Here is a 27,740-nt window from a genome sequence, read left to right as displayed (position 1 = left end):
ATCCTTTGACAGGGCTTGCAAAATGTGTGGGATCCTTCTTCTTTTTTTTCTTTTTTAAGATTTTATTTATTTATTTGACAGAGATAGAGACAGCCAGCGAGAGAGGGAACACAGCAGGAGGAGTGGGAGAGGAAGAAGCAGGCTCATAGTGGAGGAGCCTGATGTGGGGCTTGATCCCATAAAGCCGGGATCATGCCCTGAGCTGAAGGCCGATGCTTAACTGCTGTGCCACCCAGGCGCCCCCATAGGATCCTTCTGATGATGGAAGAGTGAGATTTTCTTAATGCCTGGCTTGAGACCAGAGATGCCACCCCCTCTTCCATATTGTTTTCTCAGTAGGTATTAACTGGAGATTAGTAAATGGAGTTTAAAGGCCAAAATTGTGTTTCACTTCCTTGTAGACAAGATAGTTTTCCTTAGGCCATGACCATAGAGGACAGCCTGAACCAGGGGTAATCATCCGTATTGATAGAAGGGCTCCAACCTTGACCTGTGTGCAGATAGCATCATCATCATAAATGAAAGCAGTAGGACACAGCCAAGGAATACAAATAGATTTTGGCTTAGTTGCTAATGCCACATGGTGGGTGGTGGCTTCTAGAAGGAGCACTGTGCCGAGAAAGGTTTGGAAACCACATGTGAGCTCACCAAAGAGTGCTGTAATTGATTGGTCTCATCTGCCATGGCTTGGGATATGGAAGTAGTGGCAGGTAGGCTCTGTACTTGCCATCCCTGGTATAGTCTATTCGTATGGAAGACCTAAGACATCTAAGGTTTGGGCAGCTCAAAGCATATGCGTTTTAAATTTGTGATTCTGTCTTTTCTGCCTCTTCCATTTCTGCTTTTCCTCAGGAGAGATGGCCAAACGCACCTTCTCCACGTTAGAGACGTTCCTGATTTTCCTCCTCGTGATGATGACCGCTGTCACGGTAGCCCTTCTCAGCCTCCTGTTTATCACCAGTGGGACCATTGAAAATCACAAAGGCAAGTTGTCATGGGCTCTCTTGGATGCTGTTCCTAGCCTGTGGGAAATTCCTTGATTACTGGGGATGGCAAGGCAATGAACAATGTCTACTGATAATGCCGATAACAGGGCAGTTCAATGTGTACTTAAGCAACGTGGGATGGCCATCTAACCTTTACATTAATTGCCCTTTCTGCATCGATAGCAATTTTTATCAAGCTTACCTTTGCTCACAAATAGCCAGTTGACAGGCATTCTGACATGTGCTTATTCATCTCTCACTTTTCCACTCACCTAAGCCCAGTTCAGAATTCTTCAAGGGAGCTCCAGTGGTGCAATCGGTTAGCGTGCGATACTTATACAGAATTCTTCAAGGCCCAGTTATGTGAGCATTTGCCCCAAGCCTCTTCTCTTTCTCTTTGCCTTTTCTCAGGCATCATCTTCTCTTGGGGACAAAAGGAGAATGAAAGACCCACCGAATATCAATTAGTCTGTGGAAAGCTTTAGAGAAGGGACATTGAACTCAATTCTTAGGACAGCCACTGAAGTTCTGTAAATGAAGTGGAGTGGGGAGGTGGACTGGGGAGGTGGACTGGGGTGGGGGCCAAGGTCCGCAGTCCCTCCTGGGTGCCAGCTGGTAGTTGTCATGGTGTCATATGGACTCAGATCTCCAGGGTTTTCAAGAGAACCTGGAATGGATGATTCAGGCATCTTCTGATAATTTTTTTTAATGTTGGGAATTAATTTAGTTTTGGAAAATGATAGACGCTACATTATAGGTAATATTGGGCCCCTGGGTCTCTGATGGAGCCCTACTTTGGTGGTGGGTCATATACTGGTAAACAAGTAGAGAAGACAGGTGGGGGTTGAATGCTTTGACCGAAGTAAAGGGAGGGCTGGCTTTATGTCAAATAGAGAAGGAGCCCAATTTTTTCACCTCAGTTTTCTCTTTGTGGCCTCTTCTTTCCAGTATATTCTCTACCATGACCGTGCACTTTGAACTCCCTGCAGAGGGACAGAGATCCTCTGTGCCAGCAGTGCGTAGAGCACGGGCATGGACTGCTAGAAAGAAAAAGATCCATAGGACTTCCTTAGTTTTAGCTCTTAAAGTTCAGAGGCTGAGACTCAGGGAGGTGATCAACAGTTATGGTAACTATTCTCATCATAGGAGTGGCTGTTTGTTGAGCGCTATGGTCAAGAATCTACATACTTTTCCCACTTAATTCTCATACAACTTCTATAAAGGTAGGTGCTGGTCTTAGTACCATTTTCCAGATGTAGAACCTGAGACTCTGAGGTCCTAAAGACATCACTCTTCACCATCGGACCTGGTTTGGCTTTGGTTGGCACCGCATTCCTACGCTGGTATCAATAAGGCAGAAGCGCTTGCCTCCTTCCTTGCAATAATTGATGTCTTATAGAAAATGGAGGCTTGCAGTTGAGAAAATATGGATTCTAACTACGTGTCAATTATGGATGAAAGAGCATCAGATTCTGAGTCAGAGGAGCTGGACTGTTCACCGGATTCATCTTGTGTCCTCCCTGAAATCACAGTTACATCACTTCCCTGGGCTTCAGTTTTCCTATATGTAAAACTGACAAGATCAGACTAGGTGATCTCTAGCTTTTCTTGGGCCCCCCAATTCTAGGATCCCAGGGAGTCACCAGCCAATCTCTTGACTGAGTACTTTCTGAGCACCAATGCCTGGGACAATGACATCTGTTGCCTTGGCCACCCCAGCTGTTGTCTGGGGTGGACACAAACAAACAAATAAGATATCTCAATATATAAATAGTACCAAAGCTATATGCTGGTAATCAGTCTAAATTTTTAATATGTATTAACATATTTATTGTTCAAAACAACCCCAGGGAGCAGAGTATTGTTACCTCTATTGTATAGATGAGAATAATCGGGGTAGAACAGGGTAAGTGATTTGTTCAGCTAGTATGTGGTAGAGTCAGTTTTCAAACCCAGGCTCTTTGGTTCTGGTACCTGCTCGTGTAGTCTCCTATGCCATTCTGCCTCCTCTGATACTTTGTGTGTGTGTGTGTGTGTGTGTGTGTGTGTGATGTTCACATAGGATGTGTGTGTACACGCACATATGTAGAGGGTGAAATGAGTAAAATAAGGTGGAACTATGTTGAGCCTACAGTGATCTAGTTGGTATTCTGAATAAAAGGCTTGAGAAAGTTGGGGAAGAGGGGGCAGCATAGAGACAGTAGGGGTGGCATCCCCAGACAAGGGTGGAGACAAATCCCTGGAGGCTAGATTTAGTAGGCTGTGTGCCAGGAACCTGGCACCTGGTTTGTTTGCCTAGAGGAGACAAGCAGGGGGAGTGAGTGCAGGACCATGAGTTCAACAAGGAAGGGCTTGTGATGAGAAGTTGAAGGACATTTAATGCAGGCCTTGATTGTTAGGCAGAAGTATTTCCAGTTCAAGAGAAAGATCCTCCTTAGGATTATTATATACAACAAGTTCCTGAGATGTTTCTTACCATTTATTTTATTTTATTTTATTATTTTATTTTATTTATTTTTTTAAAGATTGTATTTATTTATTTGAGAGAGAGCATAAGTGGGGTGGTGTTAGGGGCAGACAGAGAGGGAGAAGCAGACTCCCTACTGAGCAGGAAGCCCGACATGGGACCTCATCTCAGGACCCTGGGATCATGACCTGAGCCAAAGGCAGACGCTTAACCAACTGAGCCACCCAGGCTCCCTTCTACCATATAGTTTAAATATGAGAATATATAAAGATTTTCCCCTAGGAAACTGAACCTATGTGTTCTAACTGATGCCAACAAATAAGTGGACTGAAATGGCGTTTCTTAAATATTTTATTCTGCTTTTAGATTCAGGTTTCTCAGATACCCAGAGCTCCCCGGCCACCCAGACCTCCCTGGCCACCTTGGGCTCCACAACCACTCAAGGCTCGACAGTCACCAATGGCTCTACAACCACCCAGGCACCTCCTGTGATGAGCACCCCAGAGCCTCCTCTCTTCCAGAACTTTAGTGGCTACCATATTGGTGTTGGGCGAGCTGACTGCACAGGACAAGTAGCAGATATCAACTTGGTAGGTAAATCATGGGTTCCTCAAGGAGAACGAAATGTTATTACTTGCATCCTACACTTATTCCTGATTATTACGTCATCAGCAACAGCATCATCTTCTCACTTTTTCATTGACTTCCCTGCTGTTTAACACTAAGAATATTGTACCATAAAGAGGGACCATGTGTTCAACTGCAACTCCTTTGTAAAGTCAATTGGCCATTTTTTATGAATGGAAGTGGCAAGGCTGGCAAACTCACATACCGCAGGGTACCATGAATGATGAAAGCAGGCCAGTGTAAGCAGATAAGCAACTAGTGAATCCTCAGTTTGGGGGGCAGTGGGAAGTGGAGGGGGGTACAACAAGAAGGTGCATGGCTTTAACAATTGTTGCCATGCAGGGCTGCCCCATCTTAAATTTTTTCAAGAGAAGCTAGAAAATCTCTGGATCAGAGACCTGAAGATCTAAATCTCTCAGTTGGAAAATATAGGCAACTCTAGTTAAAACTGGACACCTAGTGTGGGCCAACACTGTGTAAGCCAAGGAAAGGGCTTCTGTGGGTCCGGGTGGCCTATTGGCTGGTGACATGCAACTTCTTGGTTGTGATGGTGGATGTATTCATTCATATCAACCCTTTTCTAGGAAGCTAGAACATGAGGTGGTTTGATGAGATTTTCTCCTTCCTACCAAATAATCTTTAGATTCTAGGAGTTATTCCCTACTGTCTGTTCCGAGAAGCAACTCTGGAATGTGAACCCTAAGTGAACACTCCTATGAGGGGTCAAGCAAGCAGTAGAGGGAGCATTCTGAAGACTTCATGGGTGGGTCTTATGTCACGGTGAGAAGGAGTGTTTGTGATAGGTACATTTGGTCTGACAACTGAGGGATGGTCAACAAGGTAAAAACCAGCATGAAGTACCTTGAGTAGAGACTATTTAATCACAAAGAAACCATTTTCTTCAGAAAAAGAAAGAGCATCACACACCAAACACCTGAAGGGAGGGACCTTCAGTCTTTAGGACATTCTGGGAATGTGGGGTGATGGTAGGGGAACTACTTCCTTCTGTATCACCTCAGGCAGGAGAAAAGAACAGAAAACCCTGGAAGGTCTCTGACATGGTAACGGAATTCCAGCGTGAAGCCAACCCCTTCCTTGCCCATAGGCCTGTGAATGACTTCTGCCAAACTGATGGCTACTCTGCCTTTGCATTTTTCCACACAGAAGAGTAAAGTCTCCTTTATGATGTTGGCTTTATTCTCGAAAACACATATTATCGGGGCACCTGGGTGGCTCAGTCATTAAGCGTCTGCCTTCGGCTCAGGGCGTGATCCCAGAGTCCTGGGATTGAGTCCCACATCAGGCTCCTCCTCTGGAAGTCTGCTTCTTCCTCTCCCACTCCCCCTGTCTGTGTTCCCTCTCTGGCTGGCTGTCTCTCTCTCTGTCAAATAAGTAAATAAAATCTTTAAAAAAAAAAAGAAAACACATATTATTATCTCACGCAAGGCCACAGATTGTGTTTTACTTCGCCTTTCCTAAGTGGTCTCTTCTTGTGCAGTTGCATCTCGTTCTGGTGGCAGGGGACTGAGGCAGAGAGCCTCTGACTCTCTCTCTTCCTCTCTAGATGGGCTACAGTAAGACTGGCCAAAACGCACGGGGCATCCTCACCAGGCTGTACAGTCGCGCTTTCGTCATGGCGGAGCCTGATGGGTCAAATCGAGTGGTGTTTGTCAGTGTCGACATAGGCATGGTATCCCAACGACTCAGGCTGGAGGTAAGTGGCAATGAAATGACATGATTTAAAAGAAAAGGTCTGGGAGTGAATGTGCCAGTAACTAAGCCCTCCTGGCTTCTCATCCAGTGACTTTCTACTGCCCTCCACATTATAAGCTCTTGACAAGCCTACAGACAATCATCCAGCAAACGATTCCACTCTCAGTCATCTTGGTCAAACTCGTTTTCAATTCTGCTGATGATTCATTGCCACTGTTAATGTTAATGTGTTTTGCAAGCTTATTATGTTCGAGGAAACCTTCACATCCATTCTCTTATTTAATCCTCCTTGTTAGAAGTCTGAGAGCTCCAATTACTCACTAATCCTTCCCTCAAGTTTTTAGACCATTGAGATGCAAGGAGCCAGAGGAGAAGTAAAACACAACATTGAAATGATGTTGCCCATAAATGGCTGAAGTTGGGTGAGAGGGAGATGGGGGTCTCATTATGCTATTCTGATTATTTTTGTACATGTTTGAAAATTTGCATAATAAAGTTTAAAAAGAATACAATGTTAGCTTTCTTACTCTTTGAGCTCTATTGTAGGCTATGGAAGGCTCTTCTGTGATTTTCTCCTGATTGAGACCATGTTACCCCCTCTGTGGGGGAAGGTTGAGTTTAGCAGAAGGGTGCCCATGGGCCCTGGGAAGGCAGCAGTAAGATGCACAGAGGGAAAGGGAGAAGTAGGGTGATGGGCATGGCCTTCCAGCTATGTCTTTCTAAGCCAGTTTCTTGGCATTGACCCAGTTGTATTTTCTTTTTTTCTTTTCTTTTTTTTTTAACAGATGTTAAATTTTTATTAACATCAAGTTTTATTTATTTATTTTTTTATAATCATATATTTTTATTATATTATGTTAGTCACCATACAGTACATCCTTGGTTTTTGATGTAAAGTTCAATGATTCATTAGTTGTGTATAACACCCACTGCACCATGCTATACGTGCCCTCCTTACTACCCATCACCAGCCTATCCCATTCCCCCATCCCCCTTCCCTCTGAAGCCCTCAGTTTGTTTCTCAGAGTCCATAGTCTCTCATGGTTCATTCCCCCTTCTGATTACCCCCCCTTTCTTTATCCCTTTCTTCCCCTACTGATCTTCCTAGTTCTTATGTTCCATAGATGAGAGAAATCATATGATAGTTGTCTTTCTCTGCTTGACTTATTTCACTTAGCATTATCTCCTCCAGTGCCATCCATGTTGCAGCAAATGTTGAGAAATCGTCCTTTTTGATGGCTGAGTAATATTCCATTGTATATATGGACCACATCTTCTTAACCCAGTCATCTGTTAAAGGGCATCTCGGCTCCTTCCACAATTTAGCTATTGTGGACAATGCTGCTATGAACAGTGGGGTGCATATGGCCCTTCTCTTCACTACGTCTGTATCTTTGGGGTAGATACCCAGTAGTTGTATTTCCTGCATGGGATCAGGTCACAGAAAGAGAATGTGCTCTTTTAAGATCTGCTCGCATATTCATGAAGGTGAGGAAGAAGAGAGTCTGGAGCACTCAGGACAGTGACCATTAAATGTCCACTATTCAGTGTCACGTTATATTAGCCTCTATTAAACACTGTTTCTCTTGCTGTGTGAAGTGGCCAGTGACAGGGATGACAAGGGGGCCTTGAAGTGTTTCTCCAGTGTCGCTCCCCAAGAGGAGAATGGAAGCCTCCCCCATCTCTGGGCCCCCAGGGAGCAGGGGATTACATGTTCTCCCCACTCCTACACTTACAACAAAACTATGAGGTGGGTTTGTTGTTCTCCCCACTTTATGTATAAGGTAACAGAGTCGCAGAGAAGGCAAGGAATTTTCCCAAATTCACACAGTTAGCAAATGGTAGAGCTGGTTCCTAAACACATGTATGCCTGATACCAGAGCCCACATTCTTAAAAGTGACATTATTCTATTATCTTGGAGGGAAAAATGCATTGATCACCTGGTCATTTTGCTGGTCACTTCAGGGGGCACATAACCAAGTGAGTCATAATCCACATTCCCTATGAACTCACTACCCAGTTGGGGAGAGGAGGAAGGGCTGTAATAGAAAAACACAGTAACTATAATTCACTAAAGTATGGTGGTGAGTTAGTTATCTATGACTGAGTAACAAGTAGCCCCAGAATACAGGGGCTTAAAACAGTAAACATCATCTCACATTCTGTTGGTCAGGAAATCAGGACTGGCTTAGCTGGGTGGTTCCAGCTTAGGGTATCTTGAAATCAAGGTGTTGGCAAAGGCTGCAGTCATTGGAAGGCTTGATTAATCCACTTCCAAGATGATTCACTCGTGTGGCTTCTGGCAGAAGGCCTCCATTCCCCGCTTTCCATATCCTCATGGCCCAGAGCTGCTGCTTTCCCCAGAGCGAGCAACTCGAGAGAAAGAGCAGCGAAGAAGCCACAGTGCCTCTCCTAACCCGGCTCAGAAGTTGCACTTCTAGCCTATTCCATCCACTGGAAGCAAGTCACCAAGTCCAGTTCACACCCAGGGATGGGAAAGCAAAGAGTCCCCTCTGAAAAGGAGGGCTAGCAAGGAACTTGCAGGCGCACAGTGTTTTAAAATTACCACAAGGGAACTGGAAAGTAGGGAATAATTTCATAGTGGATGTGATATTTGCATGGGCAAAATTTTACTTTAATTTCTGCATAGTTAACAGTATAGTTATACTAGCTTCAGGAGTAAAGTATACCGATTCCAACAATTGTATACGTGACTTAGGGCTCGTCGTGACGAGTGTGCTCTTCCTCCCTTCACCTAGTTCACCCCTCCCCCTCTGGTAACCCTCTGTTTGCTCTCTATAGTTAAGAGTCTGTTTTTTTGGTTTGTCTCTTTTCTTCTCTGTGTTCATTTGTTTTGTTTCTTATATTCCACCTATGAGTGAGATCATATTGTATTTGTCTTTCTCCAACTGACCTATTTCACGGAGCATTATAATCTCTAGATCCAACCATGTTGTTGCAGATGGCAAGACTGCATTCTTTCTTATGGCTGAGTAATATTCCAGCACACACACACACACACACACACACACACACACACACACATATAAAAAATCTGAGTAATATTCCAGTATCTATCTATCTATCTATCTATCTATCTATCTATCTACCACATCCTCTTTATCTGAATGGGAAGAATTTTCGGTGGCTAACATGGGGAGAGAGAGCCATCAAATGGAGGAGACAGCATGACCACAGGGAGACACAAGGGAGGAATGTAGACTGTCCTTTGAAGGGACAGGAATTCGTGCTATTAGGACACATCTGGGCATGTAATTGGGAATACACCTGGAAGGTATGTTGGCCATAATTGTAGAGGGCCTGGGATGCCAGTTGATTTTTACTTCTGTAAGTGATGGGGATTCTTTGAAAACTTTTGAGTGGAGGAGTAATGCAAACCCAATTTTGCTTTAGGATGATTAATCAGTGATGTTTGATGCAAGACTGAGGCTGGAGGTGAGGACACAAATTGGCAGCTTCGTTAAATTAATGTCAAGGCTCTACTGGTAAGGGTCCAGTTGGGAAAACGGTCATCACACTTGGTATTTCAAGCAGAAGAGATTTAATACATGGGAGTTTTACGATGCGTTGGTAGGCTGAACGAACTAGAAAGGGAAACTAAGGTGGCAGGAAGGATTTCAACTTTGCTTGGAAATTTCTCCTATGCCACGAGAGGCTGGCACAAAGGTCTTAAATCAATGGGGTGGCAGCGAGACTACATGGTGGTAGAAGGTCACATTAAATGATAATGAGATTTGGGAATGAATAGAAATAAAGGCTAGCACTTGCATATTTCCCATGGTGAGTCACGCACTGATTGCTTCTATGTATTAATGAATTTAATCCTCCAAACAACTGAATGAGGGAGGTGCTATTATGATGTCATTTGACATATTGGGAAGCCAGTTGCAGGGGATCGAGTAACTTGTGCATGGCTAGCCAGCTAGGAAGTGTCTGGGCTGGGTGCGCACGGAGGCATCTCGGTGCCAGCACCCACACGCACTACCACGACGCTTACTGCTTTCCCAGAGCACCGGCCGTGCTTCTGACAGGGGAAATGGTGGGGTCATGAGAAGAAATGGGAGAGTCAAAGGTGAACTTTGGGGATGGAGTGTGGAGCAGAGAGAGGATCCATGTGTTGGGTTGTAGAGACCTTGAAGTCAACAGTTCACCATTTTTCCCAATTCTTCCTGTTTTTACTTCCCTATACAATCTGAGATGCAGTGGGAAGACCTTTAAATGAACCCACTTCCCTACCCCAGGTGAACCCAAGGGAAGGTGTGAAAAATAAACGTAGCTAAACAGGGGCTCTTATGCTTCCCTAGAACACCTGGTTTTAGGCAGCTTCTCAGTCTCACTTTCAGGATTGATGAACTTTCCAGCATGGAATGAAAGTTTGGGAAGATCTCTGAGCAGTGAGGCAGGACAGGAGAACAGAGTGGCTTTCCAGCTCTTTCCATGGCAGGTTCTCAGGCGCATCAGTAATAGGAAACTGAACACAGAGGGGTGAGCTGTAGACATTCGGGCAACTTCTTCATTCTCTTCAAACACCCTCCTCTCATGACGTAGGGAACATGCTAATTATAATGGTTACTTGTAGGCATTGTCTTTAGAGGATTGAGTTTCTCTTTCCTTCTTGAAGTCCCATGTGTCGGACTTTGTATTGGAGAGTATAGTTTAGGATGCAATGCCTGTGACCTGTTTGTAGCCTTTTTCTTTTAAAATTTGAGATCCATAATTCCTATCTATTTAAGGGCTTGGTTCTTGAGTAAACCTGAAGAAGTACCCTGACTTCTAAAATCCTAACATAGTTCTCTGGGAATAAAAATGGGGGTAGGGCCAGGGGGACCTTTACAGTTGACCAGAAAATTATTTTTTTCCACAACCTTCTTGTCTTGGTGACGGAACTGTGAGAACATTAGCTTTTGGCAGCAGCTTTTAGTTGAGTTTTGTGGCGTCCCTTCAGTAATCATTCCACCTGCTCCTTACAGATGCTTCTTCCTCGTGTGGGTCGCCATCACTGTGTGGAAGAAGGTATAAGAGTGATGAAGCATGTGGGCTGGAGTTGGGTCACACAGAAGCAACATGGAAACTTCTTGGGACGGAGAATGTGGGCTACTTGGTCAGAGAGTGTTAGTCTGGTCACGTCCTATTTCCTTTCCACATTAGCCTGGCATCACAGGATTGCATAGTGGACATGGTAACCTAGCAATCGGTGTTTGCGGCATGGATTGGCTAACGAGGCAAGATGGTTTGTTAGGTCTTCCTCGTTCAATGGCTACATGAGTAGACGAGGGTGGTGTAGCTCTTCACCTAAAATAGAAGTTGAAGGGATGTATGTACGTGCACTGGGTATACAGCCCAGAAGTTCCTGCTGCTCCCGTATGGACCAGGGGTGTGTTGGAACTGGCTTGGACTGGCTCCTGAGGGCTGATTGTTAAATGTTCAGGAACTTTGTGAGCTCGGGTTAGATTCTTGAAATTGACTGTGGTGGGAATATTTACACCTCAGAAACTGGCAAACCATGCAAACGAGGGCTTTCGTTTCCATCTGAATGCCAGTTTATCAGCACGCCGCTGCCTGTGCCAGACCCGAGGTAGACAGAGGTGCTAATTTAAAAAGGCCCTCTTTTTTTTGTTAAGTCCTTCTCAACACACTGCATCTGAGAGCAACTACCAACACATAGGACTGGGTACACGAGTAAGCAGTATTCGCCATCCCTGCCATAATTGAGCTTTCATCCTTGTGCCCAGTATTAGGAGGTAGTGTCCTACATCGAGGAAACTTGCTTTAGGTTTGGCACTTTTTTTAAAGTAATTAATTAATTTTTATTTTATTTTATTTTATTTTTTAAAGATTTTATTTATTTATTTGACAGAGATGGAGACAGCCAGCGAGAGAGGGAACACAAGCAGGGGGAGTGGGAGAGGAAGAAGCAGGCTCATAGCAGAGGAGCCTGATGTGAGGCTCGATCCCATAACGCCGGGATCACGCCCTGAGCTGAAGGCAGACGCTTAACCGCTGTGCCACCCAGGCGCCCCTAAAGTAATTAATTTTTAAAATTATTATGTTCAATTAGCCAGCATAGAGCCCATCATTCTTTTTTGATGAAGTGTTCAATGATTCATTAGTTGCATATAACACCCACTTTTTAAAAAAGATTTATTTATTTGAGAGACAGCGCACAAGCAGGGGGAGGGGCAGAGGGAGAGAATCTTCAAGCAGGCCCCCCCGCTGAGCAGGGAGCCAGACACAGGGCTCAATCCTACGACCCTGAGATCAGGACCTGAGCCGAAATCAAGAACTGACTGAGCCACCCAGGCGCCCCGTGAGATCATCTTAATGATTTTTGGTATAAAAAATGTCAAAACATCTTTCCCAAGGAAGCCAAAATAATACCAAATTTCAGATTAAAGCTCATTAAAGCAGAATCAGAAACAGGTGCTCAGCACCATCAGGGATTTCTCTCTGTTGTTTTCTCGATGTGTCTGTGCCCCACAAGCACACATATCACGTATTTCGATGTTCATGGACTGACGAGTGCAGTGAGCATGCCCCGAGTCTCTCTGTGTGCATTCCCTCTCACTCCACAAGTCATCTGGAAAACTCAGGGCCTTACGGCCACACTTGGCCTGTCCTTTCTGTGGCTCGGGAATCCCAGGGAGGCCGGGCTGGGTGATCCCGACGTAGGCGAGAACAGCAGTCACACCCCCTCCCTTCTGTGTCGTGAGGTTGGACTCACGTGCGGCTAGGGCTGCGGGTGTTCGAAGGCTTGCCTGAGGTGAAGGGTCTACTGTGTCTGAGGTGGCTCACCCACAGGGCTGGCAGGTTGGTGCTGACAAGAGGGCTCCTTTCCAAACGGGGGTCCCCACAGGGCTGCTGGGGTGTCCTTAGGTCACAACGGCTGGCTTCCGCCAGGCCAGCAAGTGTGACGCTATGTGTCAGGGAATGTCAAGTTCTTCATTTTGGACCGGGAGGCAGTAAAGAGGCCTTTACATGCTCTGTTCACTGCCCCTGGGATGCTTTTCCCGTGTATTGCTTGACCAGGTTGCACTCTTCATTTTAAGCCTCTGGTGAAAGGTAACATTTTTTTTCCTCACTGACACCCATCACTCTCTTTTTCCCTACCCAGATATCTTTTTCTTCATAGCATTCACCACTGCATGATACAATACAATATTACAGACTTACTTGTTTGCTCATTTCTCCCCCATTAGGAATAAAAGCTTCGTCAACGTGGGAAACTCACACATTCCCAGTGCTTAGACCAGCGCCTGGGCGCTAATACCCTGTGTGGAATAATGAATAGGAAAGCGTACTCATTCTATAGAGACGCGGATCTTGGTTGTGGCTCTTCTATTTATTCCATCAGCGGGCACATTATTCATCTCCTGTGTGCTTCAGTGTTCTCAGCTAGAAGACTAAAAATACCTACCTCTTGGGTTGTTCTAAAGATTTTAAAATAACATCATGCATGTAATACTTAACCCTGTGCTCGCAAATAATGAGGCTCCATGAAACACCAGCCGTGGCGGGGACTGTTGGTGTTGATGTTGTTACTACGAGGACACACTCAAGCGTAGGGTGAGGGGCCACTTGACAGGGATGTCATTGATGCGGATCTGCGATTAGCCTCACCCGAGCCTTTTCCATAGCGAGTTGCTATGTTATCCCTCTTCTTAGCTCTAATTTTTTTTTCCTTTTCTCCTGAAGGTCCTGAACAGACTGCAGAGTAAATACGGCTCCCTGTACAGAAGAGACAATGTCATCCTGAGTGGCACGCACACTCACTCAGGGCCAGCGGGGTTTTTCCAGTATACCGTATTTGTCATTGCCAGTGAAGGCTTTAGCAATCGAACTTTCGAATACATGGTCACTGGCATCGTGAAGGTAGGCACAGAGCCCCAGAGGGAGCTGTTTTTTGCCTCGCCTACAAGTGTTGAGGAGTGGTTTGCTGTGACATGGAGACAGTCCTTCGAGGGTCTTGGTCTGAGCATCTTCGCTCCAACCTCGCCTCCGTTTCTGACTCCCATGCAGCTTCTGGTCTCCGAGGCACTGTCCTGAGAGAGGACAGTTCTCTGCAGGAAGCCTCATGCAGTTGTCTAAAGGGACATAAAGTTATAACCATTATAACCGAGAGGGCCCCCACGTGGTCTGTTCTCTGCGTTAAGTCACACGAAAAGCAACCCATCAAGGAACCTAAAGTAATTACAAATAATTGCAATCTTGCCACCTATTTCCCAAACAGCATGGCAGGGGATCCTGTTTCTACACGCACCCTCACTGCTCATGTCCTCAGTGGTAGCTGCAGCCAGCACAGAGCTCCTTCCAGAACCTCTGAGCCCCCCTCCCATTCCTGGCTTGGGTTCCTCTTATTCCTCTCTCCCTGTCTCTCAGCTTACTATTTCCTCCTACAGGATCCTGTCTAATGTTCTCCCCATGCCTCTGCCTTCAAGATGTAGTCTCTCTCTACTTTTTCTCATGAAGCCACTCCCCAAGCCCCACCACCTAGTCCGCAAAGGCAGACACATCCTTGCAACAATGTTTTCCAGCCTCTGCCTGGCACGTCATGGCTGGCTGCGTGAAATCAATTTCATGGGTTGCAATACGCATTGGAAAAACAGAACTAAAAACAGATCGGAGAAAATCATGGTGCCAAACACATAGTAAGGGTGTAGTTTGTCTTGTGGACTTTTGTTTCAGGACACAGGCGTCGATGCGTATTAAGTTGTGATGAAAAATTTTTGCTTACTTTGGTTTTGAGTCAGAAAGTTTGAAAAACTTTGCCTCGGTGTGTGGGGGGATGGAGTGAGTACAAATCCTGGTCCGGTGTTGGGGGAGTCACTCCCAGTTTGGTCACCTGAGCCCGAGAACGGTGTCTGACCCAGCAGCCCCGGGACACTCAGGTGCCCATTGTTGCAAGCTTCCCAGTTCATGGCAATTCTGTCTTAGCCCCAAAGCCGTCTGCGCACCCCCAGAGTGACCCTCCCTAGAAGGAGCAGCTTGGAGACAAAGGAAACTGTCCACAGCGCCCCTCTGTTTATATTGACTAAGTCCGTATCCCACCAGGATTTCTTAATTCCCAACTTGCTCTCACTCTCTCTTTAACCCACAGAGCATCGAGATGGCGCACAAAACTATGAAACCAGGCAAAATCTTCTTCAACAAAGGCATTGTGGAAGGTGCCCAGATCAACCGAAGTCCCTCTTCTTACCTTCAGAATCCTGAGTCCGAGCGAGCCAGGTGAGGGGGTTTATTGGGATCAGATCATGTGTTTCCTTTAGCCGTCTCGGTGACAGAATCTAAGAACACAATTGTTCCCGGAGGAACGTGGAGGGATCCTGAGGGAGTAGTAAAGCTAAGATAAATTTAAAACGTGCTTAGAGGTTACGAGTGGCAGAAGTACAAAGTGAGTGTGGGGGCACACACCAACCCACGCACAAGTCTGGCCGCTTTGCTGGCTGTGGGGAGTCAGCGACAATGGAGGAAGGACTCCTGGCTTTGGAAATGGGCACGACTCTGGTCTCATCTTTGCTTGATCGCTTCCTAGTCGTGTGACTTTGGTGATTTGCTTATTTGTAATTTATTGGCTCTCAGCCTCTTCTGCAAAGTGGAGATAAAAATGTGCACGGCATGTGTTTGTTAAATTAATGAACAGCTCTTTTTATTATGTCATTCAGAAGAAATCACCTCCGTCCAGGAGAATCTGGCAAGAGAAAGGACATAAAAGGATAAAGAAACTGGAATAAAGAGCAAGAAATAAAACTAGAGTAATTGAACGGAACGACTAAGAGACATAGTTCTTTGTCTTTTTTTTTTTTAATTTTTTTAAGTGCTGAACCAGGTTTGCAACAGAAGAGAAGCACGTGACTACTATGGCATAGTAAAAGAATACCTCAGTTTCAATTTGACCGCTTGACATTTTACATTTGTCTGTGTGTTTTTCAGTAGATTTCAAAGGAATTGATTTTTAGAAAACATAATCTGATTTCCCTTGAAAGGAGTTGAAAAAGCCACTTTATGCTGCAGGTCATGAATGCTTTTGATTTTGCATATTCCTTGCTATTTTTAAGAGATTCCATTAAAATTTAATATGAGTAGAAATTTCAAAGGCCAGTCTTTCTGGTAAGAAATACCAATACGTTCTGGAAGATCATGTCTATGACATAGAGATGTATGTTTCACGTCCAGTCGGCTGGCCTGATGCCTCGGACTCTGATAGCGCTTGCAAACCATTTCTTTAGCTGAGGAATGGGGTCGTGGATGTGGTTTGTAGGACAATACAGCAAGTCAGGACGCCTCGCTTACGGAAAGGTGTTTTGGTTTTGTGTAGCTCCTACTGCTGGTCGTACAGGAGGGCCAGGCTCTGACGTCGAAGTGACGGAGTTTCTTTGTTTTGCTGACTAGGTATTCTTCAAATACTGACAAAGAAATGGTCGTCCTAAGAATGGAAGATTTGAACGGAGCTGAACTGGGCCTTATCAGGTACGCTGTTTACTTTTTTGTTGTTGTTTTCCATTCTGTCTGGATAACTTTCCTGAGTCCTGAAGAGGGGGTGATGGGAGGAAGAGACTAGAATAGTGGCAGCAGACGTTGAGAATCTGTGGAGTGGTTCAGAGTCCAGACTTGGGAATCAGGTCCATCTGGGGTTCAGCCATGGACCCTGGGACAAGGTTCTCAGCCTCCCAGGGCTCAGTTCCTCACTTGGAAAATAGGGCCAATTAAAGGATGAGGTAAATGAGGGATCTGGGTGAAGGTATGTAGCATAGCATCTGGCATATGATGTAAGGATTCAGTCAGTCCCAGTGCTTATTACTCTAGCAAGACGTCATATATGGAACTTCGATGACGGCGGACCACTCGCTCTCAGTAAAATGAGAAACGCTCTGACCAACTGGGCAAGTGATAATGGGTTCGAGATGATTTACCTGTGTTTTCCTACAAGAATGAAGTTAAGTCCAACGTAGGGCATTGCTAATGAGTGATGGGAGCAGAATCGAGGCCATGTCTAGGAAACAGATGAGGCAAAACTACAGCGTGGCATGGATTTGAGTTCCATTTTGTATGTAAGAAAATGTAGATTTTGTTTTCTTCAAAAAGAAGGCATTTGCATTCATGTGTGAATTTGGTCCCTGCAATTGGACAGACTCAGGAATTGTCTGGATGGGTAACAGTGCCAGACGCCTTGGTGTGTGGACTTCCAAGGGATGCAGGATGCCCGACGGAAGTGCAAGATGGCGCACAGGCACTGCAGTTGAGTGGCTGGGGTTCACTCTGGGTTGTCATCGTGACGAGCTACGTGACTTTGGCCAAATTACTTAACTGCTCTATGTCTCAATGTTCTTACTTTAAAATTGAGGGATAAGGTGAGTCCTCAAAATGTTGATAGTAAGTGTTATTAAAGGCAGATAGAGTCTATCAGATAGAGTCATGAAATCCTCATGTGAAAGTTTCTATGGAAGTCAAATTCACAGTTAATTATAAGTAATAAGAGGTGAATGAAAACATGAAAGACTATGACCAGGACTGGCCCGACAATAGATGAAGGACAGCCTGGTGGTGAGGGGTTCTGGTGTCAGGTGTAGGTTTTAGGACTCGAGTTCAAATCCTAGCCTGCCACTTACTAACCCTGAAGCCTAGGGAAAGTAACTTACCTACTTACTCCTCAACTATTCCATTTGAAACTGGGAATAATAATACCTCATAGGATTGTTTCAAGATTAAATGAGGTAACACATACAAAGAACACCATTATTGGCTTATCAGAGGGCTTGACATTCTTAGTATTGGAGTTACTTCTTTGGGTTTCAAGTGAGGTCACTAAAAACTCCCTGATAAAATAAACTTTATTATTTGGGTTGACATAATAGGAGTCATTCATCCATTAATGATTAATTCATCTACCGATTAGTTGCCTCCCTGGTGTTTCACTCAATAGACTTTCTGAATATCCGGCATGAGGCTGTGTGCTGGGGGTATGTTGTGATGAATAAAGCATGGTCCCTATCATGAAGGGTCTTACCAGCTGGTGGGGTGATTGGGGCAGGGCAGCACAGAGACAGACAAGGGATCACACCAGAAGTCAGGTGGCCATCAGTGCTACCACCTGGGCACGAGTAAATGCTGTGGGAATTCGGAGGAGGTGGCACTGATGCTTGGGAGCATTGTGGGAGGCTTCACAGAGAAAATGACCTTTGAACTGCAGCTGAAGGAGCCAGGCGCTTTCTCACGGAGTCATGAAAACACAGTGAGCCGTAAGGCCAGAGTATGGGTGACTGTCAGGGAGGGGCAAGGGGTGAACTTGAAAAGTTGAGCTAGTTCCAAATTGTGAGTCACTTTGGTGGGACATTCGGTTCAGAGACAGTCAGGATACACACATATTATCTGTAACTAGTTAGAGAATTCCACATTTGTTGGAGGGAAGAAGGACCATTTTTCCTTATCGTTTATACTTAACTCTTGGCTGAATGACTGAGACTATTCATGATTCCCTTCTATTAGTTTCTGAATCATTTAACGATGCCAACGGAAAGCTAAAACATGTTATCCTTTTGCCAGATGTTCTTTGCTTCCTTGCATATGACTATATAACATATCTAGAAGTCCCAGGGTCAACTGTTAAGGTTATAACAACTCGCCTCCATCTGCTATGCGTAACACACTGCAGTAACTTTCTATTGTTCTTGTAGCTGCCGTATGTTATCCTTGATGTAAGTGCTCCTGCGATTGCCTCTTGTTGCGTAGTGATAATTGCTCTTTGAATGCATTAAAAATGGTCCAAAGCACGAAGTCAAGTCTGGGCTGCTAAGTAGCTCAGCCACCATATGTAGGTGCCTGCTGTTAGACAGAATCCCAAGGTGGGAGGAGTACGAATCTCAGATTTGCAGGGTGTCATCTAGTCCAAAGCTCAGCTATGGCCTAGAAAGGTGATATGACCTGTCCAATGTCACGGCCAAGACTGCTCTCTTTGCACTGAAAATCATATTGAAGTCCACAATTGATTTTTTTCCTACTTTCATTTTTGTTTTCATTTCTTCATTCAGCAAGTCTGCACTGGATACCTGCTATGTGCCATGCAGGACTCCCCAGTCCTTGGAATGGTGCATTTCCTGACTGTGAAATCAGGAATCAAATACCTTAGAACCAAATCCCCACGTCTGTGCTCCTTGAGCAAATCCCTTAAACTCTCGGAGACTCAATTTCCATATTTCTCTAATGTGGATATAATATCTTCTCTCCATAGGTTATTATTCACTCATTCATTTATTAAATATTGTAGAGCGTATACGTCATGGACTGAGCTAGCACTATAGATACACTGATGAGCAAAAATAGGTGGAATTGTTGCTCTTATAGAATTTATAATCTCCTGGTAGAGACAAAAGGTATCCAAATAGTCATACAAATAATTATAATTGGGTTATAATTGTATAATTATAATTGGGTTAATTGCTATGAAAGGAAGGTATGTATAGTTATCTTAAAGGGACTTGACCTGGTCAGGGAGTTTGGGAAAAGCTTTCCTAAGGATTTATCAATGGAACTAAAAACCAAAGGAAGGGTGAGAATTGACTGGCAAATTGGATGGTGGTGGTGGTGGGGGGAAGGAGCATTTAACATAGATGGCGAAGCATATGCAAAAGTCCTGTGGCCCATTAGAGGAGCTGATAGAAAGTCTGTGTGCCTGGAGTGCAGAGAACGGTGTTGTGAGTTAAAGTGAGTAGTAGAGATTAGATGCTACAATAAAGATTTTGGTCTTTATACCAGGGGCAATGGAAAAATCATTACAGTATTTTAAGCTGGGGTTGGGAGATGGAGGCTCTTGAAGGGTTAGGAAGAGTGGAGACTTGAGGAATGGAATAGAATTCCATGTGTGAAACTATTCCAGAAGTCATTAAGTTCTTTGCAGCTGTGAGGGCACCATTTGCTTCAGTTGGCCTGTCTATGCCAGGGAAGTGTTTCTGTCTTTTTGCCTGGTTCTACCTCATGCAGAAACAGTAAATGATTTGTCTCTAGTTGTGGAGGACACATTTGGGACGTTCTGAGTTCTGAATTAAAATGGAAGCTGGATAGCATTCACAAAATTCACTTTGAGGGACTCTGGAAGGCACCTGAAAGAAGGAGTCTCTCCTCCAGTGGAGAACACGACATTAAGTCTTGAGAAATCCTGTTGTCATAGGATAGCTTGTGCAAGAGGAAACTCTGAAAGGAGAAAACCAAGCAGAGGTTTCAAACGTCTGCACCAAAAGGAAAGTCATAAGGGCAGCCAGATAATCTGAATGGCGGCTCTGGTTGGTGCCTGTATCTCTGGGCGTGGTGGCTGGGGGAGTGGGGGAGCACAGGCTCATTTCCTCGGGCTCCATGCACCAGCACAGGCTTGGTCTCACTGCTCTTCCCTCTGCCCTGTCAGGTTCTCTGTCTTCAGCTTGCAGGCAGGGCATGGACTTTTTTCTCCTTTTTCTTATCTTATCAGCCCTGTTGGGCTCCATCCTGCGTGGCTCCTCTTTGCCAGAGCTGTGAGGAAGGTCTGAGCGGGTTTCTGAATGATTGCTCAACTGCCTTGTGTTTTACGCACTGCAAATCCTCTTGTTCTCGCAGAAAGGGGTCACGTGAGGGGGTTCTTTCAAGATGTGTGTTACGAAACAACAGGATGATTTGTTCATCCTATTTGAATAACTGGTGTACGCACTTAGAAAAGCCCAATTTATGACATTAAGCTAATTTATTCGAATGATGTTGACTTATAGAACTTGGTTGTGGGGTGTGTATGCGTGTGTAAATCTTCTCTACATCTATGACCATGACTTCTTGAACGATCACGTCTGTCTGTTCTGCCCTCTGCGTTCTCCCCTCAGTCTCCTTACCTCACTCACAGAGCAGGCATGGAAAGCTCAGGGCCTGCCCTTCACCAGCCATTCTGGGCTTCTGCCTCCACCTCAGCTCATCTTTGTACAAATACCTTCTCCATTAGCGTTAACTCTGGTTTGCAAAGCCCTGCTCTCTATTTCTACGTCCTTAGTTTCTTCTTCCTGTTCTGCTTCGTTCCTGCTGTCGTGAAGCTTGATGCCATCTTCTCGCCCCAACTTCCTGTCCGCTTGCTTGCGCTGTTCCTCTCTGGTGGAGGATAATCCTGGGCTCTGTGGTGAGGGTTCGTCCTGCGTCTGGTCCACCCCTGTTTAAAGTGAAGCTGCTGACTAAGCATTCTTTGATGACAAGGGTGATGATAGTTGACTGATGACAGAGATAAATCATGCTTGTTAATTTAAATTGTTAAATTTAAAAGTTCAGAAACCAAAGTTTATAGGGGCGCCTGGGTGGCTCAGTTGGTTAAGCATCCAACTCTTGATTTTGGCTCAATTCGTGATCTCAGGGTCATGGGATCAAGTCCTGCATTGGGCTCCACACTGGGCGTGGAGTCTGCTTGAGATTCTCTTCTGCCCCTCTCTCTGACCCTCCCCCCACCCCCAGTCACATGCGAGAGTGCCCTCTCTCTCTCAAATAATTAAATAAAACTTTTAAAAGAGAAAGTTTACAAAGTTTAAAAACCAAAGTCATAAAACCAGTTGCCAAAACTGGCAGAAGGCTTTGGACTTACTTGATTGTTGGGTTTCTGGAATATGCTTAACCTGAAGAGAGTTGGGAGGCTATTACTTTTTTACTCCAAGTATACTTTTTTTTTTAAGTATAAAAATAATATGTATTCACCAGGGAAAAATAAAATATAAACAAGTAGAAAGAAAGAAAAATTAACTCCAAGTTTTACTTCCCAAAATCAATCGTGGCTCATATTCAGGCACATTTTCTTCTGCCCAATTCCCAATGTAGAACATAAAATAAAAAATAAGCTTGTCTAAAAGGTCATTCTGTAAAAGTAGGTGCTTAGTTCCACTCTGGGCACTAGAAGTTTTAAAATACTGTGAGAAATATTAACTGTATCTCTATGTGCTAGTGTGTGTGTTTGTGTGTGTGTTTGTGTGTGTATGTTTCGTAGTGATTTTCTTTACATCTAATAACGATTTTTTTTTGTCTCAAAATCTTTGTATTCTCCTATTAGCACAACTAACTCAGCTCTTTGCAGGTTAGAATTTGCAGGTATATTTTTTCTGTCATTTTCTTTCAACTTTTATTTGTTCTTACATTTTAGAGATGTCCCTTATGAATATCATATAGCTTTGTTTATTTGTTTTTCACTTTGACAATTTTCATCTTTTCATAAGTGAGTTTAGTCTATTTTTAGGAATTGTAATTACTGCATATCTGCACTTCTTAGGTATCTTTTCACTTTCTGCTATTTGTTTCTCTTTTTCAATGCTTTTTCTCCCTCTCTTATCCTTTCAGGATTGATAGAGATTAAAAAAAAAATCTTTAAATCAAAGATTATAGGGGCACCTGGCTGGCTCAGTTGGTTAAGCATCTGCCTTTGGCTCAGGTCATGATCCCAGGGTGCTGGGATTGAGTCCCCCATTGGGCTCCCTGCTCAGTGGGGAGCCTGCTTCTCCCTGTCCCACTCCCCCTGCTTGTGCCCTCTTTCTTTGTGTCAAATAAATAAATAAAATCTTTAAAAAATAAATGGAAGATGATAGTTTCCAAAGATGGTGGCAACAAAAACTCTTATCACATGTATTCTATACAAAGTGACCTTGAATAAGACCCATTAAGACATGGAGAGGATTTCCCTAGCCTTTGAATCTTGGCTGGCCCTGGAACCATTTTGATCAGTAGAAGGTGTCAGAGGTGACACTGTGGCAGGGTTGGGATAAGTTTTTGGTTTTTAATGGACTTTATTTTTTAGAGTAGTTTTAGGTTCCCAGAAAAATTAAGCAGAAAGTGCAGAGATTTTCCATATACTGTCTGCCTGTCCTTCCCCCCATCAGTATCTGAGAACAGAGGGGTATGTACATTAAAGTCAATGAACCTACATGGATACAACATTACCACCCAAAGTCCATAGTTTACATCAGAGTTCACTCTTGGAGTTGTATCAAGTGGTTTTTAAAATCTTCTCTCTTTTGTTCAATGTATTTTATATTTCAACAGTGAACAAAAAAAAAAAAGGAAAGAAAATTAAAAATCACCTGGTAATTCTGGGACAGGATAGCTTCTATTAACAGTTTGTTACATATCTTGTTAGATCATCTCTGTACATTTTTTATTGAAAAAGTGAGACTTTATATACAATTGGTAGCTTTTTCATTCAGAAACACCTTATGAATACCTTTCGATGCTACTTAGTATTTTTAAATTTACCATTTCTAATGGCTGCATAGTATTCTGTTGTATGCATGACAATGTACTCAACATAGCAGCGAACATTTGATACTCAGTTTATAATTTTTGCCATCATAAAGTACCATAGGATAAACATTCCAGAACAGATATCTTATATATTTGCCAGTGATTTCCCTAAGCTGAATTCCTAGAAGTGTGATTGCTGGGCTAAAAAGGAATGCTGCTTACTAAGGCTTTTCTTTCAAATGGCCAAATGGCCCGCTGGAAGGTTTTTGCTACTTTTCACTCCTGCTACCAGAACATGAGTGGAGGGCTGCTTTCCATGTTCTTGTCAATCTTGGGATCATCATGCCCTACAATTATTGCTGAATAAGAGACCCCCAAGGGGCGCCTGGGTGGCACGGCGGTTGGGCGTCTGCCTTCGGCTCAGGGCGTGATCCCGGCGTTATGGGATCGAGCCCCACATCAGGCTCCTCCGCTATGAGCCTGCTTCTTCCTCTCCCACTCCCCCTGCTTGTGTTCCCTCTCTCGCTGGCTATCTCTATCTCTGTCGAATAAATAAATAAAAAAAAATCTTTAAAAAAAAAGAAAAAAAGAGACCCCCCCAAGAGCCAAATCACTTCTGTCTTCCTTTCAGTTTCTTCAATTCCTGGTTAGTTAGGCTGGATTTAAAAAAAAATACTCAAATACTCTTTGGGCCATTTCTTGTTTTGCTTTTGTTGATTGCTTCATCATGTCGTTCAGGATATAAGAATTTTGAATGTAGTGATTTATTAGAATCTACCCCACCCAGCTCTCTCTCCAGTTACATTATTGAGAGGCACTACATCATCCAGGACTTTTGAAGACAATAAAAATAGCTGCAAATGTACATCTCTTTTCTGGAAGGGAGATGGTAGAAAGATTTTTCCAGGATGCTGGCCACCAAGTTTACCTGTAACTTCAGAAGGGCTCCCCTTGCTGCTCATTGTCTTTCTTTAATCTGGGCAGTCTGGTCTGTACTCTGTTTCTGCTTCTTTAAAATTCAGGTCATTCTTTGGGTCTGGTAACCCTACTAGTATAATGCAAGGAAACACCCTTTCCTCTCCTTCCCCAGATAGTTTGTAGTGGGGCAGGGTGAGAACTGTAAGGGAGGTGAAAAAGAGGTGTGTGAATCAGGGTAATTCGTGCCAAGGGCCACAACACACAGCCCATGAAATTCCAGTGGCTTAACACGTTAAGGACTTGAAATGTGCATATTCCCCACACGTGCAAAGTCCAATAAAAATTGGGTGGTCCCTCTGCATGTGTGTGATTGGCCAGGGCTAGTCACATGTCCCATCTTGCTAGTGAGACAGGGAAGTAGAGGACATTGGGTATTTTGTAAGCCCATAAATCTCTGCCACAGGAAGGCAGGGTTTCTTCCTTTAATTATTTCATGTGCATATGATGTGGGTTGAAAAATATGTGTTGAATACACAGGTGCGCATGTTTCATATATTTTAGTATCGTAATCTATGACACACACACACAGAGCTTTGCATCTCTTTCCCCCGTATCATCACCATCATCACCATCCTGGCCATCAGCTGCAGACCAGGACCGGGATCAGGATCAGCGCCATCCACCTCATCGTGGTGATAATTCACTCCATTCTCGGTGTAGACCAGTCTTTGTGCCGAGCACTTTAGATGTACTTGTTCCTTGGGTTGTCAAATGTGAGGCAAATACTACTATTATTATGCTGCATAAATGAACACTGAGGTTCCACTAGATTAAGAAATTTGTGTCTGAGTCTAGAGCTAGAACTTTAGCTGCTAAAACATATGGCCTCAGTAGAGTTTCTTAAGACGGCCATAACAAATTGTTATGCTCTGGCTGGCCTAAAACAACAGAAATGTATTCTCTCACCATGTCAAGAGGCCGGAAATCCAAAATCAGGTGGCAGGGTTGGTTCCTCCTGGAGGCTTTCAGGAGAATCTGTTCCATGTGTCTCCCAGCTTCTGCTGGTAGACCTGTCACTCCAATCTCTACCCTCATCTTCACATTGCCTACTTCTCAATGTCTCGGGGCATCTCTCTGATCCTTTCCTCTTGTTATGAGGACACCAGTCACTGGATGTAAGACCCAACTCAGGCTAATATGATTTCATTTGATCTTTACCTTGTTTATATGTCTAAAGACTATTTCCACATAAGGTCACGTCCTGAGGATCTGGTGGACATGAATATGGTGGGGGACGCTATTCAACCCACTACAGCTTCCTATATTGTATTTACCCAGAGGGCTCCCATTTTATTACACGTCTTCATGAACACTACCTTCCAGTGGATGTACAATGTTCTCCTTCCCAATTGGTGGACATGTAGGTCAGAGAGGGCTGCCATTAGCACATAGGACCTTGATGCACAGCATACGGAGGCACTTCCTTCTCTGGGCTGACGGAAGTGCCTAGCTCCGTGAGCGGGGGGCTGGATTTCAGCCTCCGTTTACCACTTTTGCAACTCATTCTTGTGCAGGGCATGCTGGATGTGGTGGCCTGGGTTTGAGAGAATGGCACTTGGGACAGGTTTGTTACTGTGTTAGAATATGGAGGAAGCTCAAGTTTGCATTTGGCTTTTCTTTTCTGCTTCGGAGTAGGAAGTGCAGAGTGTCTGAATTAAAAGAGGCCCTAGAAAATGCCTCAGTTACACAGGGGAAGAGAATAATTAGAAGATTTTATATTAATTTGCTGTGTATTGATTCACAAAACATAGTCAAAATTCATTATTGTTCAGTCTTAGGAAACAGAGACTCAGAAATTTTCACCAACTTTACTACAGACTGGGAAAAAAATCTCTTATCTCTGGACCTTCCTTGGTAACTTGCTAAGCCCTGAAGAGCCCTGCTTTTGCTATGATGTAATGATTATTTAGAAGTGTTTATTTTATATTTTTTATTAAATATTTTATTTATTTATTTGAGACAGAGAGAGAGCATGAGCCAGGGGAGGGAGTCACAGGGAGAGGGAGAAGCGGATTCCCGGCTGAGCAGGGAGCCCGATGCGGGACTCCATCCCGGGACCCTGAGATCATGACCTGATCAGGATACCTTCCTTGGTATCGTGCTAAGCCCTGAAGAGCCCTGCTTTTGCTATGATGTAATGATTATTTAGAAGTGTTTATTTTATATTTTTTATTAAATATTTTATTTATTTATTTGAGACAGAGAGAGAGCATGAGCCAGGGGAGAGAGTCACAGGGAGAGGGAGAAGCGGATTCCCGGCTGAGCAGGGAGCCCGATGCGGGACTCCATCCCGGGACCCTGAGATCATGACCTGAGCTGAAGGGAGACTTTTAACCGACTGAGCCACCCAGGTGCCCCTTAGAGGTGTTTATTAACAGGGGCATATTTTATCCTTTTGTGTCCGTATTCTAACTTCTTTTGAAACCACCTCAACCTTTCTTTCTCTCTTTTGAACTCTGCTTTGAAGAATGTGGGTTGGTTTTTTGTTTTGTTTTGTTTTTTTGGGTTTTTTTGGTCAGATAAAATAAATTGTGAGTGCAACTTTCTTAAACTAAAATGACCACTTTTCTGCATATATTTAAAGATATTCATCTCTTGCCATAATACTTTGGTTGCTGTGACAAGCCAGATATTTGAATAGCATGTATTTCAAAGGCCAGAGGAGGAAATATACAGCATCTTCTTATTCTGAAATTCCAAATAACTTTTTTGAATGCTTATTTTTTTAGTTTTATAGAGAAAGAAAATTCTGTTAATTTTCTAAGGCCTCAAGTAAGTGAAAATGAATACATGAAATCAATGAAAATTCAAGTCTGTAGTCTAATTAGCAGACCAAAATTCTTAGCATTTGCTTTCTTTACAAATAGTGTTCCTTGATGGTAGGGGATAAACCTGATTCCTCTCTATGTTCCCTGGGGTTTAACCCAATGCCCACCATATGCTGGGCTACTAATAAATTCATGCTGATTGAATGATGAGAGCAACTGCCATGTCTCCTTGCCCTTACTCATTCTGCTGTGGCCAGATTGACCATCCATCCTCCTAGCCCTCTATACCCCTTCTGATCTTCATGCCTTTGCTACAAATGAGTTTCCTCCATTGATCCCCTTGCCAAGTTCCTGCTTATCTTTTAAGACCCAGCTCAGATGTCACCTCTGCTATGAAGTATTCCTCAAGGGCAAGATGATGCCTGTTCGTCTTCACGTCTCCAGTGCCTGGCACAGAATCAAAGTTAACGAGATGTGTACTGAATGGGCAAGTGAATGAAATGAAGGAACAAAGCCAGTATCCCATGGCAGAGAAGAACTTGGCCTTTGTGGTCTGACAAACCTGGATTCATAGACCCGCTTCTTGACTTACAACGGTGTGACCTTGGTCAGATGACTGCATCACTCAGAGAGGTCATTTCCTTAGCTGTAAAATAAGGACAATGATAGCATCTGACTTGAAGTGTTCCTGTTAGAATGAAATGAGATCCTGTGCATGAAATCCTTCACCTAATCGGTGCTAAATGATAGTCAGTGTTGATAAAATGATTCTACTGGTTTCCTTCGATTGCACTGGAGGGGTTGCGGTTTGGCCGAATCCGGCTGACCTCAGTGCAATCTTTTCAGACAGGAGTATTTTGGTCGGGGAGCCAGGAAACTGTGATGGCCGCCACCCCCTTTTCCTTCCAAACTAGATGGAGTAAAACTGCAAAAATACAGACTCCCAACCACCTGGAAAATGTTTG

General features: G+C 44.0%; 1 protein-coding gene across 2 annotated transcripts in view; it reads left to right on the top strand.

Annotated features, from left to right (window-relative positions):
* The first annotated feature begins 857 nt into the window (after positions 1-857).
* Positions 858-27,740, top strand: part of LOC123795513 (neutral ceramidase) — a 65,504-nt gene continuing 38,621 nt past the window's right edge. For both annotated transcript variants that reach the window (XM_087862495.1, XM_045802315.2), the window contains exons 1-6: positions 858-984; positions 3,820-4,043; positions 5,645-5,794; positions 13,508-13,684; positions 14,910-15,037; positions 16,202-16,279. In XM_087862495.1, coding sequence (XP_087718621.1) covers positions 858-984; positions 3,820-4,043; positions 5,645-5,794; positions 13,508-13,684; positions 14,910-15,037; positions 16,202-16,279 — 884 coding nt within the window. The remainder of the gene's footprint in view (positions 985-3,819; positions 4,044-5,644; positions 5,795-13,507; positions 13,685-14,909; positions 15,038-16,201; positions 16,280-27,740) is intronic.

The sequence above is a fragment of the Ursus americanus genome, chromosome 6, assembly GCF_024610735.1.
Source record: "Ursus americanus isolate L20-20 chromosome 6, mUrsAme1.1.p, whole genome shotgun sequence".
In the NCBI taxonomy this organism is placed as follows: Eukaryota; Metazoa; Chordata; class Mammalia; order Carnivora; family Ursidae; genus Ursus; species Ursus americanus.
The sequence above is the reverse complement of the archived record's forward strand: the minus strand, read 5'-3'. Positions and strand labels throughout refer to the sequence as shown.